Raw genomic sequence first — 14,740 nt, 5'->3', positions numbered from 1 at the left:
CCTTCTGCAATAAAAACGTCAATTTCATCTCTATTTGAGAAATGTAATTGACTGAAAATGTCGGCTGTAGTTCTCAAGGAATTATGTTCAAACACTGACAGAAAGTGATGTCACTAATAACAGTAGTAACTTAAACATTAGCTATTTCACAGAGGGGCTGGACAAGAGGTACCCTGGAAACCTTAAAAAAGTGATTTCAATTTAAAAAAGTGATACAACTTATTTGAAGACTTACTGGGGGGGTCATGGAACTACTGGCACTATAACCACTACAGCAGGCTGTAGTGTTTATGGAGCATAAACCCGTTAACCATCAAGGGAAATAGAATGCAGTCTGTTAAAGAATGACTCCATGTGTCCGATTCCTACCATTCCCCCCTCACCCCCCACTCCCCTCCAGGTGTCCCATTTTTCCCTCTCTCCCCTTCCTGTGTCCCATATCCTCAATCTCTCCCCTCCCTGAGTCACATTCCTACCACTCCTCCCTCCCCTCCCTGTGTCCCATACCCTCTCTCCCCCTCCCCTCATGTGTCCCATTGTTCCCTGTCTCCCCCCTCCAGTCCAGGTGTCCCATTTCTCCCTCTCTCGCCCCTCCCCTCCCTGTGTCCCATTCCTACCTGTCTCTCCCCCCGTCCCCTCAATGTGTCACATTGTTACCCCCCTGCCCCCCTCCCTGTGTCCAATTGTTACCTCTCTCCCCTGTCTCCTCCATGTGTCCCATTGTTCCCTCTCTCCCCCCTACCCTCCCTGTGTCCAATTCCTACCTCTCTTTCTCTCTTCCAGGACCAGCATTTCTCTGTCGCGGTCCTGGTCTGACAGGAAGTGCTCTGTCAGTGAGCACTTCCTGTCAGACCACTCAGCCACGCTACACACAGGCAGGAGGAGAGCAACACAGTATAGCTCTCCCCTCCTGCAAGCATCAGGAACTGCGGACTAGGGCTGGTGCGGCTGTCCACCAGTCCATAAGTTATCCAAGTGGCCCACGATCGCGGGATTTGCGGCTGCGGCCGCGCCACCTTGAGTGAGGAGCCCAGTCGCAACTGCAACCCCTGCGACCGTGATAGGGCCACTGGGCCTAACCTATCTTCAGCACAAAATGAGACAAAGAGACACCTCTATAATAACTGGAATATTTAATAGAGAGAATCATTTATACATTGTCCTGACATCAAGCAAATCAAAACAAGCGTTATTTTGTTAACGGTAAAACACACATAAACACAACCAAATTATAAAAGGGGGGGCTTTCTTCCAGTATTTAAATCTGTCAGCGTATTTTTTGTGTAACCTACACTAGTTTTAGCATATTTTTTTAAAGATAGCAATTACCACTTTCAGGCATATATGTGCCCAATAAGACCTGTCATCTTAATCAGTCCTTCAGTAATGTTTCAGCTAATCCCATGATGGTCCCTACGCAGATCTTACAGGACGTATCTTTATTGTTATCATTATTTATTTATTTTTAAAAACAAAACACTGTTAACCAGTTGTTGGTAAAGTTAGTTAAAAAGGTGTATCCTTATCTTTCAAGCAGATACAATAAAATGAAGGCCAATCCAGTAGTATACTACCTTAAATGATTGTTTACTTTCTAAAAAGAAAAAAAAGTACAATCCAACTGAGATAAAATAAAGAACCATTTCAACAAAACATACATGCAAGTCCTGAATCCCCTTCCTTAAGATAATCTTCGCATTATCTCCGCAACAATATTGTTCAAAAATGCAAAAACATATCTCACACTGCAATTCTGCATTCTAAAACACAAAGAAACACATCATAACTCATTATTGACTTAACAATAAAATAAATCATTGGAGGAAAGACAAACCTATTCTATACAGTAAAGTAAAAAAAAAAAAAAAACATAAAACAAAACTTGTTCTATTACTGTAATGAATTCTTTGAAGAGAAATGCAAATTACACGGGACAGTGTTTACCTTTGTTGTATACCACACAATTGTTTTTGTTGTCCTCTACGCCTTGCCAAGTCACGTCCAACAACCACTTGGGACCATCGTTCAAGACCAGAGGGACAGGAGCCTTTGTCTTCTGTAGCAAATCAGATAACAAACAGATGCCGTTTGGTTTACTTGATTAATAACTCGAAGATTCATTGTGATTATTATGATTACTAATTTTCAATTAAGAATTCGAAAAGGAGACATCCACGATCTAAATTCCAAGCATTTTTTTTTATTTTTTTTTTAAGAAGACACAAACACAAAACTAACAGTTATACACCGATCTGAATAGCTAAATTATAATCAAGGATATTACCAAACGATACAGGATCTGATCGCACAGATTAGGAAAATCTCTAGTGGTTTCGTATTAGAGGGGGAGAATACAGATGACTTTCACAGCAAAAAAAGAAGAGTGTTTGCAAGTGAACTTTAGGCACATTGTACATTCTATCAGCAGGATCTCACTATTTCCTGAAACAGACAGGAAAGAATTCAGAGAATCAGTATCCATTTCAAAACCTTATCCGCTGCAACATTTATTTTGTAGTAGGAAATTATTCTGAATGAATAATGTAATTTTCCTTCACTATCTTTGCCGCATGGTGATGTACAGTTTTACTGCCGCTGAAATAATAATATTGTTAATGTTTCAATATGTAGCCCCTAGACTATAAAGGCACAGGAAGAATAAATTTAAAGACAGACTGGAAAAAAACATTGACACCTCTTGTCCTTTGTGATATAAAGAAAAAAAAAATAGCATTTATTTGATCTTTCGTTTAATATGGAGTTTTCTGTTTTATGTGATTTTTTTTATAATCCACTCATAAAAAGGGAACACAAACACAAGTCACTAACTATTGCCTTCTGCAGTAGAATACAAAGGTCTTGCTCAAACAGATTTAATAACAGTTAAAATAAAAATGGTTAATTAGGTAACGGTCATCCAAATGAGCTTATTGCTACATCTGACATTCTAGAGATTGTGAATGACATTTCCCAGAACACTTTGCCATCACACTAAAAGAGTATTGTATACCTAATGCACTTTACTGTAGCTTGTAATGCCTGCATATTGTACCTCTGTCTGTCAGGGGAACGTGAGACATGCGGTTCACAACATGTCGAGCGCAGGTTTTGCCTACCCTGCCGTAGACAACTACAAAAATATTTTGTCAATATGTGAGACGTCATTGTCAACTTAATTCTAATATTCAGGTAAATAATACTGGATCTGATTACTGGGCAATCAAGGATGACACATAGGAGCATGTTTAATATCAGTTTAATTCAAATGGCCTTTTTTTTTTGCACAGCACATTAAAAATTGACTCTCTGAGCGAGCTGCTGTCTAATATGTTTTTGCATCGTTATCATTATTTCGTTAATTTCTATTGACTGCAGCAATGGGGGTAGCCGATCGCACTACAGTGCAAGTACGCTTGCATATTAAAAGGCTTTGGATGTAACTGCCACTGACAAAATGCAGAACACTTAAAATGAAGTGTAATCAATGGATTCCTTCCTGCTACCATGCCCCACTCCATACTGAATCCATACCATTGACATGACAAGGGAGAAACACGAAAAAAAAACCACTCACGTATCCGTGCATACATGGATGTTAATATTGACTTCTTAGTTACATTTAACTGGGCTATGAACAGCTTTGGCACCATAACAACTTCATTTAAATGAAAAGGAGGATCCTGGCACTGCCCTACCATTAGGGTTTAAACAGTTCACAAACTGATTAACCCTAAAGTCTATGCTCAAGCACCATTCATGAACGGTTTAATCCCTTAAGTAAGAAAGTGCCAGGGACCTCGTCCTATCAACTTAATTTCAATAAAGTTGTTATGGTGCCAAAGTGTTCCTTTAAGCAGTGGTAGTGAACTAAATGTGGTTTGCAAAATATAGGTGAAAATAGACAAAACCGGGTTAAATAGGTAAATATGTTTGGTATGATTAAGTGGGAGGTTGGGTTTACAGCTGCAGAGGTTTTCACTAACAGCTGCCATTGTAAGAAATAGAATGAAGGTGACACCGACCATAAAAGGGTAAAGGTGGTTATAGTGGTTATAGTCCTTTTTTAGAAACTTAACAAATGTTAATAGCTGCTTGATCCAAGGAGATATCTGACTGCTATTTTGGGGTCAAGAAGGATATTTTTCCTAGTTTGTTGCAAAATTGGAAGCGCTACAGACTAGGTGTTTTGCCTTCTTTTGGATCAACAGCAAAACTCATATGTGAGGAAGGCTGAACTTGATGGATACAAGTCTCTTTTAAGCTATGTAACCATGTAAATATGTAACTATGTAACATTGCCTTCCTAGCACTTTCTAACAAAGGCATTCATTTAATTAATATTTTTTGGGGATATGCTCTTCAAATAGTTTAGTATTTTTTTTTATAAACCTTTAAAACTATTTTTGTAACACAAAAAAATTAAAAAAAAAATTATCATATATAAAGAAATATCAATATATCAAAAAAATCTCAAACTATAAAAATGTGAAAACATTTTTCAACATATTAACCCATTTTAAAATGTGTCCAAAAATATGAAATCACCTGACAACCTTATTCAAAGATATTAACCCCTTCAGGACCGGCCTGTTTTTGCGATGTTTGTACGTTAAGGACCAGAGCAGTTTTAACACTTTTGTGGTGTTTGTGTTTAGCTGTAATTTTCCGCTCTCTCATTTACGGTTCCCATACAAGTTATATATTGTTTTTTTCAAGACAAGAAGGGCTTTCTTTACATACCAGTATTTATATTATGTCATATATTGTATTTAAAAAAAATAATGAAATATGGTGAAAAATAAAAAAAAAAACATGTTTTTGGACTTTTACTTGAAAAATCTTTTACTTATCTACAAAAGCTAATGAAAAAAACTGCTAAATAGATTCAAAATTTTGTCCCGAGTTTAAAAACACCCAGTGTTTACATGCTTTATTGCTTTTTTTTGCAAGTTATAGGCCTATAAATACAAGTAGGAAATTGCTGTTTCAATATATATATATTTTAAATGTATCAATAGTGACATTGTTACACCGTTATCTGTCATAAATCCCCGAAACACACCTAACATGTACATATTTTTTAAAGTAGACAACCCAGGGTATTTAAAATGGGGTATGTCCAGTCTTTTTTAGTAGCCACCTAGTCACAAACACTGGCCAAAGTTAGCATTTATATTTGTTTGTGTGTTAAAAATGCAAAAACCGCTAACTTTGGCCGGTGTTTGTGACTAAGTGGCTACTAAAAAAGGCTGAACATACCCCATTTGCAATACCTTGGGTTGTCTTCTTTTGTAAATGGTATGCCATCATGGGGCTAATTCTCATTCCTTGGCTACCATACGCTGTCAAAGGCAACCTAACCAATCTGACAAATTTCAATAAAAAAAATCAAGCCTTATATTTGACCCTGTAACTTTCACAAACACTATAAAACCTCTACATGTGGGGTACTGTTATACTCAGGAGACTTCGCTGAACACAAATATTAGTGTATCAGAACAGTAAAATATATCACAGCAATAATATCCTCAGTGAAAGAGCTGTTTGTGTGTGAAAAATGCAAAAAACTTCACTTTCACTGACAATATCATCGCTGTGATATGTTTTACTGTTTTGAAACACTAATATTTGTGTTCAGCGAAGTCTCCCGAGTAAAACAGTACCCCCATGTACAGGATTTAGGGTGTCATAGAAAGTTACAGGGTTAAGCACAGTGCTAGCAAATTAAATTATCTGGACTTTTGGCCTGGGTTGGCAGGCAGGTCCCTCAAATCGCAATCATTAAAATTACTTAATTAGGTAAAAATATTACATAAATATGCACGTAGAATTTTAATATATATACATATTTATATATTTGACGTCTACGTGTATATTTATGAAATTATTAATGTAATTTTGTATGTGGACATATGTATATTTCGTATTATTTTTATTTATTTATTTATACATAGATATATATATCATTACATTCTAAGTGTATTTTGATATAAATATATATATATCAATATCAAAATACTGTTAGAATAAAATTGAATATATATATATAATTTTTTTTTAATTATTAAAAATTATTTTTATTTTTTGTTATTTATTTTTATTAACATATTATTTGTATTTTATAATAATATATATATACCATATATATAGTTATTATATATATTGTATATATTCGTGTGTAATTTAAATATAAGTGTATTTTTATATTAATATACGTATATATAAATATAAAAATACACTTAGTGTGACATTATATATATGATACATATACATATATTATATATATAGATATAATACATGTATATATATCATATATATATACACATATTATAATTTTTTTTACACTGATTGTTTTTTTTTTTAACTTTATTTGTGATTTTTCACTTGCAGGGAGACTGCCTGTCAGCACAGACAGTCCCCCTGCAGGCAGATACAAAGACCCCTATTGCGGTCATGTGATCGAGTGATCACATGGCCGTGGGGTCCTGATCTGCCGAGGGGGGACTGCCCGGGCAGACAGGCAGTCCCCCTGGACCGGGAGGAGAGCTGATCGCCGCCGTGGGACCGACGGCGATCAGGTAAGTAGCCCAAAACCGTTATGACGGTTCAGGACCGTCAGCGGTCCAAACGCACGTTTTACCGCTGACGGTCCTGAACCGTCAGCGGTCCTGAAGGGGTTAAATTGAGGCCTAAACTACATGCAGAATATAAACATAACGTTTTCATACATAAAAGTCCTTCTCGAAAAGTTCTGTCTAGTTTAATTTCCCTTAGATATATCAGAATATAATACATATCAAAGAAAGCGCAGTGACCACTTATTATTTGAACGCCATTCACCATTTAAATCTAGAAACATATTTTCTAGTGAAGAAAAAAAACCAACACGTTTCCTATTGGTTTGATTGTTCAAGCCCCACAAGTGATGTTTTTTCTGTAGACATTATCATGTTAATCTCATTGTGTTCAGAGCCTCGCACAGTGGATGCGGTAAACTATTTTCTAGAGTAAAGACCCCATAATGCCATCTCTGTTTGGTTTATATAGTGGCCAATGGAGAAAGAATGATTTCATGCTTATTTCTATCACAGTGAGGGTCATGGAGCAATTTGAATATTTGGATTGTATGAAGATTATCACAGTAGAGTCGTCATCAAAGCTAGCCTTAAAGACGTTAAACATAAAATTATGTAAAAGAAAACATTCAATGAGATGCCTCAAAAAAAAATATGTTTTCGTAGCCAAGTCAATGAGAAAGCGACTGTATACATTATAAACAGCCATGAATATCAAAGCATCTCACCCGTCTAAATACAAATTCTATTCACATTTGAAACATTAAAAAAATAAAACAATGAAATACAGGAGGGCAAAACCCGTGTTTATATAAACTGGGAATATTGAATACATTGAGTATCACATTCACGTTATTATTGCACAGAAGGGTTTTCGCTCAGAATTTCTGTATACATTCGTTTTCATTCGAGATGGTCAGTGAATTCGATTTACAAATCTACAACAAGACTGATGGCAAACTATTTAAGAAAACGGTATAGTACATACTCTGACCTTTTAACCCCTTAAGGACCAAACTTCTGGAATAAAAGGGAATTGTGACATGTCACACATGTCATGTGTCCTTAAGGGGTTAATGTCTGAGTCCTCTAATTTATTACATCTTAACTGTACAAACAGAACGCATTCTAAAGCGTATACATTGCATTTACTGTAAATCATCTTTTATAATGCTGGTGGTTACTGTATCCACTGTACTTATTGTATATACTCTGTTATAGAGTTGGGATATGTACCCATTGCACTTACTGTCAAATCTTTTTTTTTTAATACAACCTATACAGTGCATTCATTGCCCTTACTGTACATCCTCTAGTAATATGCTAGTATACTGTATCCACTGTGGTTACTGTGCCTTCTCAATTACCATGACAGTATACTGTACCCATTGCACTTACTGTACACACTTTATTGTAATGTCAGTATACCGTACCCATTGAATTTACTGTGCCTACTCTATTATAATGTCAGTATACCGTACCCATTGAATTTACTGTGCCTACTCTATATAATGTCAGTATACTGTACCCATTGCGTTTATTGTATGCACATTATTATAATGTCAGTATACTGAACCCATTGCATTTACTGTACACACTTTATTATGTCAGTATACTGAACCCATTGCATTTACTGTACACACATTATTGTAATGTCAGTATACTGAACCCATTGCATTTACTGTACACACATTATTATAATGTCAGTATACTGAACCCAAAGTTTCAAGTCTTGTACTACTAGCCAGGATGGGAATAGAAAATAAGGGAGATGGGGTTGGGGGGGGGAGGGGTGGGGAGGTGCGTCCTACCAAGGAAATCCTACAGAGGGACATCCAATGGATAATCCCCCTCAGTAAAAATGAAGACTATATTGTGTTAAGAGGGCAGCAGGAAGTTGAGCAGCCGAGCTTACATTAGGTAAGTTCAGTTGGTCTGTTTCCCATTGCCTCTGTAAACAATGTGTGCCTCACTAGATCTCCCCTAATGCTCTGACAGCCATAATGCTGGCAAAGCATCAGAAGAGATGTAGCCCATAAAATCTGGAGTGCTTTAGTTTTCCTACCCAATCCTATTCTATTCTCTATAGCGTGTCCATTACGGTTATTGTACGCCTTTTATTCTACTGTCCATATACGTTACCGGATAGATTGATATTTACTATTACTATAGGTTAACGAATGCAGTAATATATTTACTATTTCTAATGCACCAACAATTATGCAGCTTCCTTTTCAATTTCTACTGATACAACATTTGAACATGTATTTGTATCTAATTTTATACAATTTTGAAATCCATTAAGCATATTTACTATGTACTTAATGATATATTTTTATTAAAGGGTCAGCCGCAGCAGCACAACCACTCCAGTTTCATAAAGTGGTTTGGTGTATAGATGATGCCCCTGCAGTTTAACCGCTCGATATTCAGGAGTTAAATTACCTTATTTCTGCAGCTCTAGGCCTACCTTCCAATTATGTGACTCACACAGCCTCCTTACACATTTCCTGTAAAGAAGAGTTAATTTTTTAAGTTAAGTTCAGTGTCTTCCGTGTCAATATGCAGACAATGTTTCCTTAGAAGTTCTTATCTCCTGGTCTGCTAATTGCTTACTAGTCCCAAGCAAAAGTCCTGTGTGAGATTAAATAAACTTAGATAAATAAGGAATAACCCTATTTTTTTTTATTTTTTTTGGAACCTGTCCACGCACAATATAGATTCCTTCTATGAATTTAATTTATAAATTACCCAGTATGTAATTATTTCTAGCATCACATAGTTCTTTATTATAGCAGATTTTAATTTGGTGGATCAGATTAGTTGCAGAACTTGAAGAGGAGGAAGCATTTTAGAGATGAATAAAAATGTTTTTAAAAAAAAAATGAAGAAGAAACAGAAATATTGTTTCATTTCTCGAGTTCTCTATATGTTAACTGCCAAGTGCCAATGACAGAGCTTAATAATTAACAAGGAATTAAGATGGAGGCACCCAGTTGCAGGACAAAGAAATGTGTATGTCTGCACTTAGTTTTATTTTTTTCACACCACATAAATACATATTCATACAAATATTGCTAGCATATAAAAAAAATCGTAATTAGTGACAGCACTGTCAAAATGATCTGTCAACTGTCCATAAAAAGTCTAAAGATTTATAAACATTAGGGAAATTGTTCAGGTAGAAGATTTCGATGTGTTGAGGATGATTGTATGAACGCATTTTCCTTGAATAACCATAGGCTTTTACCTCATTGTTTTATTAGCATACGGACCCCATACCTAATATTCTGGATAGAATGCCCTCTCCTCCTTAATAAACTATGAAAACGTTGTTTCGGGAGAGGCATACAGCTACAACTTATTCTGAAATGTAAAAAAAGATACTTGGAAAGTCTTGGGTCTGACAAGGTTAAAAACAGTGGGAAAAATGCAATCAGAATATGTAGAAATGAATAAGACTGCTTATTTGTGATCTTCTACACTGAGTGAAGGTATGAGATATATGTAACTTAATTTAATTCTCTAAGTAATGCATCCGGTAGGTTATTAATTGTCAGCAGTTGCTTAAATTTGACACAGACTTACCCCGTTGTCCCTCAGGGTGTTTGTACCCTCAGGCAGGGTTTGAGGCAATTTGAATTTCCATGTTAGGTAGCTGTGCTGGAATTGCCAATAATACACCAATGATTCATACATATGCTCTAAGTCTATATTTGTCTTTTCACCTTACATTATCTTTAACTAATAAACACACCGATGGGGGCTTAATGAATCCATTCAGTGTCAGCTGGCATATAACTATTTCGTATATAACAAGCTGGACATTTTCTGACTGTTCAAAGTTCAACTCCTGTGCTTTTTAAGTTCCCTCTAGTTATCTTTTACTGTTCCAGCTTCACAAATCTATCAATCTTCCTCTTGGAACACACATGCAATCCCACAAGCAGTTACCAAACACATGCACAATACGCTTTCCTGGCCCTTTTGTGCTGTGGTTTCACATTTATAATGACACCAGTGACAGGTCACAAGCAAACACAATGCAAGCATGTCTTTAAATTTGCTGGTGCTGTGCAGAACAAATACAGGGCATTTTTCACATGTGAGAGCTCTTCAGCAGGGATCTGCACATGCCCTGGAAGAACAGTGATCCAACATGCTTACTTTAAGAGGGTGTGTACTTGTCACTGGTGATGACAAAACCTCCCCTTCTCTGGCCCGGACCCCATCTTACTGAGCCGCTGTGGTGAAAAAATGCCCAGGCCGATTTTTTTTCCCAGTCCGGCCCTGGCTATTGTAGTTTCTTCTGTTAGTTATGGTCCTATTACTGCTCAGCAAACTGGAGACATGGAACACAGAAGCCAAAATACCAGCTGCATGGTTATTTAGAAGTCTAAAACTGTTGCTCTGTATATTTTATGGATCCCATCCCAAAAATTCTCATACCCTGGTAGGATTGGGTTCCTCAATGGTTGCAACAGGTGCATTGTCTTAATCAAGACCCAGACACTTAAGCCAAATAAATTGGTTATTGTAGCACCACTACCTTCCAAAGTGCACTGGCGAGTCTTCGGACATTGTATGAAGTCTAACAAAGGTGTTCTGCTGAAAACATGTTGCTATATGTAGATTAAGAATAGGTTAATGAGCTAATGTTATATGTTATGACTAGTTCACCAAGTTGGTACCATTCATATAATTTGCATCCTTGTAAAATAGGTGAAAAAACTTTGATTTAGTCGTTTCTCAAAAGACTTAGCCGAGAACATCTTTTAATTTATAATTTATTATTTCCAACAGGTGGTGGGATGGACCTATGCTATCGAAACAATAATGCTTAGAATGCAGGCTTTCATTTGTTTTCAAAAACTTACTTTAAACAGAAACAGAAATTGAGTCAAATTGGATGACCAGTTGCTGCCCCATATGATTAAGCTAATTAACACATGGCACAATGTACAATGATTATTCCGAACTAGAATTTTCCACTCAGTGCTACTGGAGGTCTCAAAAGAGAAACATTACATCTTTTTCCTGGCCCAGTTTTTAAATGCACAGTATCAAATCTTTTTAGACCATGTTTTGTAGCATTTCCTTAACAGTAAAAAAAATTATAATTTTACTGCCATTTTTCTATAATACAGAGAAATACTTAATTGTCATAAATAATAATATTCAGAAGGTCCAATCTTTTAAGATCATTTTGCTGTAAGGCTAATATACCAGAAAGCCAATGAATAATCCCTATATAATCTTCTATCGCTGCATAATTCTTGGCTGCAACCAGCAAACATATGGGGAGCGAATAATGTTTACAACAAATGTGGTTGAAAAGTATAGGAATCCATGAAAATAACAGTTTTATCTGAAAAATTATTCTGGTCAGTAACACAGATAAAAAATAATGATTTTGCTGCATTTCAGTGGGTTTTCGAGAGCCAGTTTCACAATTCAGAGCAACACTAAAATGAGACCTGATTTTGTAATGAGCAAGCCTTTTGTTCTTTTACTATTAGCTAGTATGATAACGAGTAAGGATAGAGATTTATTTATTACATTTGATTTTTATTTTCTCCACCACTGGCACTAATCCATGAGTGCCGGAGGGTTAGGCAACCCTTTGCAGTGGTGTGCTTTGATTTGAAGGGTTAAATGTAGAACATATAAAAAAATATTCACCGTGATTATCCGACATATGCCAGGATCATGAACTATCATTAGCATAAGGAAGGATGAAATCTGCCACGACAAATAAATGACATTATCTTTTTTTGTAAGGTTTTATCCCGAGCTCCCATGGATATAATATATAAATATTCAAACCTATTCAATAGAGTAATTGAGGAAGAAATACTGTGTGAACCCAATAGAAAACATTATATATTTTGTTGATATTTACTCTGCATACATAGGATACTTTTTAAGAGATGAAAGACAGACACATCCAGACAGATAAATGAGAGTAAGAGATGCATAGATAAACGGATGGAAGGAAGGATGTACGGACAGACCGACGGATTGACAATAGATAGATAGATAGATAGATAGATAGATAGATATAGATAGATAGATAGATAGATGACACTCAGATATATTTTTCTGCCTTTTTTATGACCTCTCCTTCCCTCTTGGATATTGTCATTAGCAGCTTCTCCTCTATTTAACCGCATGTGTTTTTAAAACTTAGTCTCTGAAAAACATAACTTGTTTTTACTCCTTCAACTACTCACATTTCTTTGTCTTTCTTTGTCTGTATCCATTCAGTGTTGATGCATATACCACCAACTCTATCACACATGCTTGCTGACTTGATGTCCTCATTGAATCTAACAGCTCTTTCACAACCCACATCATGTCAATCTCCTTATCTGTCCACTTGCCTCTTAAAATCATAGGTTATATTTGGACCTTGCTACCACTAGAGGAAACTAAATAGCCTCACACTCTACTTCTTGACTCGATTAATACAGCCTGCTCCCATTGGTGTGATTTGGTCTTCTACAGTTCTTTGGAATTCCTATGACCACCCGAATTAAACATACCCTAGTTGTCAATCTTTTTTAAGAATTTATTCAAAAACTCTTTACTAGGAAGGCCTATCAATTACCAACCAGATAGCTTTTCCCTTTAACCCCTTAAGGACCAAACTTCTGGAATAAAAGGGAATCATGACATGTCACACATGTCATGTGTCCTTAAGGGGTTAAACCTCCTACTAATACAAGCTTAACCTTCTCTTCTGCGTAAATGGTTACAGTTACGTTGTTAAAGGGGCATTTAACCATGCCAGTTCATTGTAGTTGAAATGGTGCAATAATCCTGTGGACGGGATACTCTTGGTTTATGTAAACTCTTTTGATTGACTTGATAAAAACGTGGGCACTATTGACATCCGCAGTCCAATCTCTCTGGCGCTGTTCTAAATGCACTTGTGATTAGCCAGTCCAACTTCATGCAGAAATAATAGGCTGAGAGTGTTGAGCAAATCACTCCGAACAAAAAAACAGATATGGTTGGATAACAACTTTCCAGCCATACTGTGTGACCACCAGATTGCGTGAATGTTTACAGAGCTTATCACTGAATACACTGGGGTAACATCTGAAGTAGTGATATATTGTTTTTTGTTGTTCCCCCCCCCCCAAGAAACGCAGTGGAAAAAGGATGGGAAAAAACTAACGAAACTGATTTCTGATATCAGATATTTCCTACCATCTAAATAAAAAAGATATAGGTAAATTTGACATATGAGCTGATTTATAAATAAATCAATGGCTGTTTTAAAATCTCAAATTCATACATCATTCTTAACCTGTATATTTTTTTAAAATAATAATTAGCAAAAAAAAAAAAGTAATCAGATATGCCCTAGTACCCAAATAATAAGAGGATATTTCAGCTGCAAAATGAATATTGAACTGGAATTAAAAAAAAATATCAAAACGAACCAAGAAAGATTGGAATATTAAATGAATGTAGGGGTTTATTAAGAACTAATTACATCAGGTAAAGTCACTGGTGATCCTATATACCATGGAAGATGTATCACTTATACTACTAATATAATACTATGCAACAAATTCATATGAACCACTGTCTGCTACGTTTTCAGGGATGTGTACAGTAGGCCTCCATTCGTGATGGGCATGTCTTATATGCTCCTCAGGTGTCAGGTGTCCTCAGGTGTCATGTTCTCAAAATGGTAGGCACTGCCATTGGAGTGGTGCTGACCAGAGGTAGGTCTGTTGAGGAGTGCTGGATAGCACTCTTCAAGACACCTCATCCCCATGATGAATGAGTCATCCACTCCTGCTAATATGTGCACTGGCAACGCATAGCAATACACTGGATAGCTGAACCCCCTAATTCGCAGAGATAGGAAACAATATGATGTCTGTCCTTACAATGGAGAAGATGACTGCGAGTTTGAGTGCTAAGTACTTTCAAACTATTTTACAAAACACGGTCTCCCTGGCTTGAGAAGATTATCTACTTTCCCTGAATGTTTAAGAAACTTACTGTGTCTTATACATCAGGTCTCTCTTATTTTTCACCTCTATTCTCTCCTCTTCAGTTTATTACCTCTCCCTCTTCTGTCGTCTGCCTTTTTCTCTACTCCCCCTGCTTACTCTCTTCCATCCTTGAAAAAGAAACTACACACA

At 36.3% G+C, this 14,740-nt stretch overlaps 1 protein-coding gene across 3 annotated transcripts in view; it reads right to left on the bottom strand.

The window, feature by feature from the left end:
- The window catches only part of ZFPM2 (zinc finger protein, FOG family member 2), a 318,084-nt gene that overhangs the window by 125,832 nt on the left and 177,512 nt on the right, over positions 1-14,740 (bottom strand). For all 3 annotated transcript variants that reach the window (XM_063451169.1, XM_063451170.1, XM_063451171.1), the window contains one exon: positions 1,945-2,056. In XM_063451169.1, coding sequence (XP_063307239.1) covers positions 1,945-2,056 — 112 coding nt within the window. The remainder of the gene's footprint in view (positions 1-1,944; positions 2,057-14,740) is intronic.

The sequence above is a fragment of the Pelobates fuscus genome, chromosome 4 (genome assembly GCF_036172605.1).
Source record: "Pelobates fuscus isolate aPelFus1 chromosome 4, aPelFus1.pri, whole genome shotgun sequence".
NCBI lineage: Eukaryota > Metazoa > Chordata > Amphibia > Anura > Pelobatidae > Pelobates > Pelobates fuscus.
The sequence above is the reverse complement of the archived record's forward strand: the minus strand, read 5'-3'. Positions and strand labels throughout refer to the sequence as shown.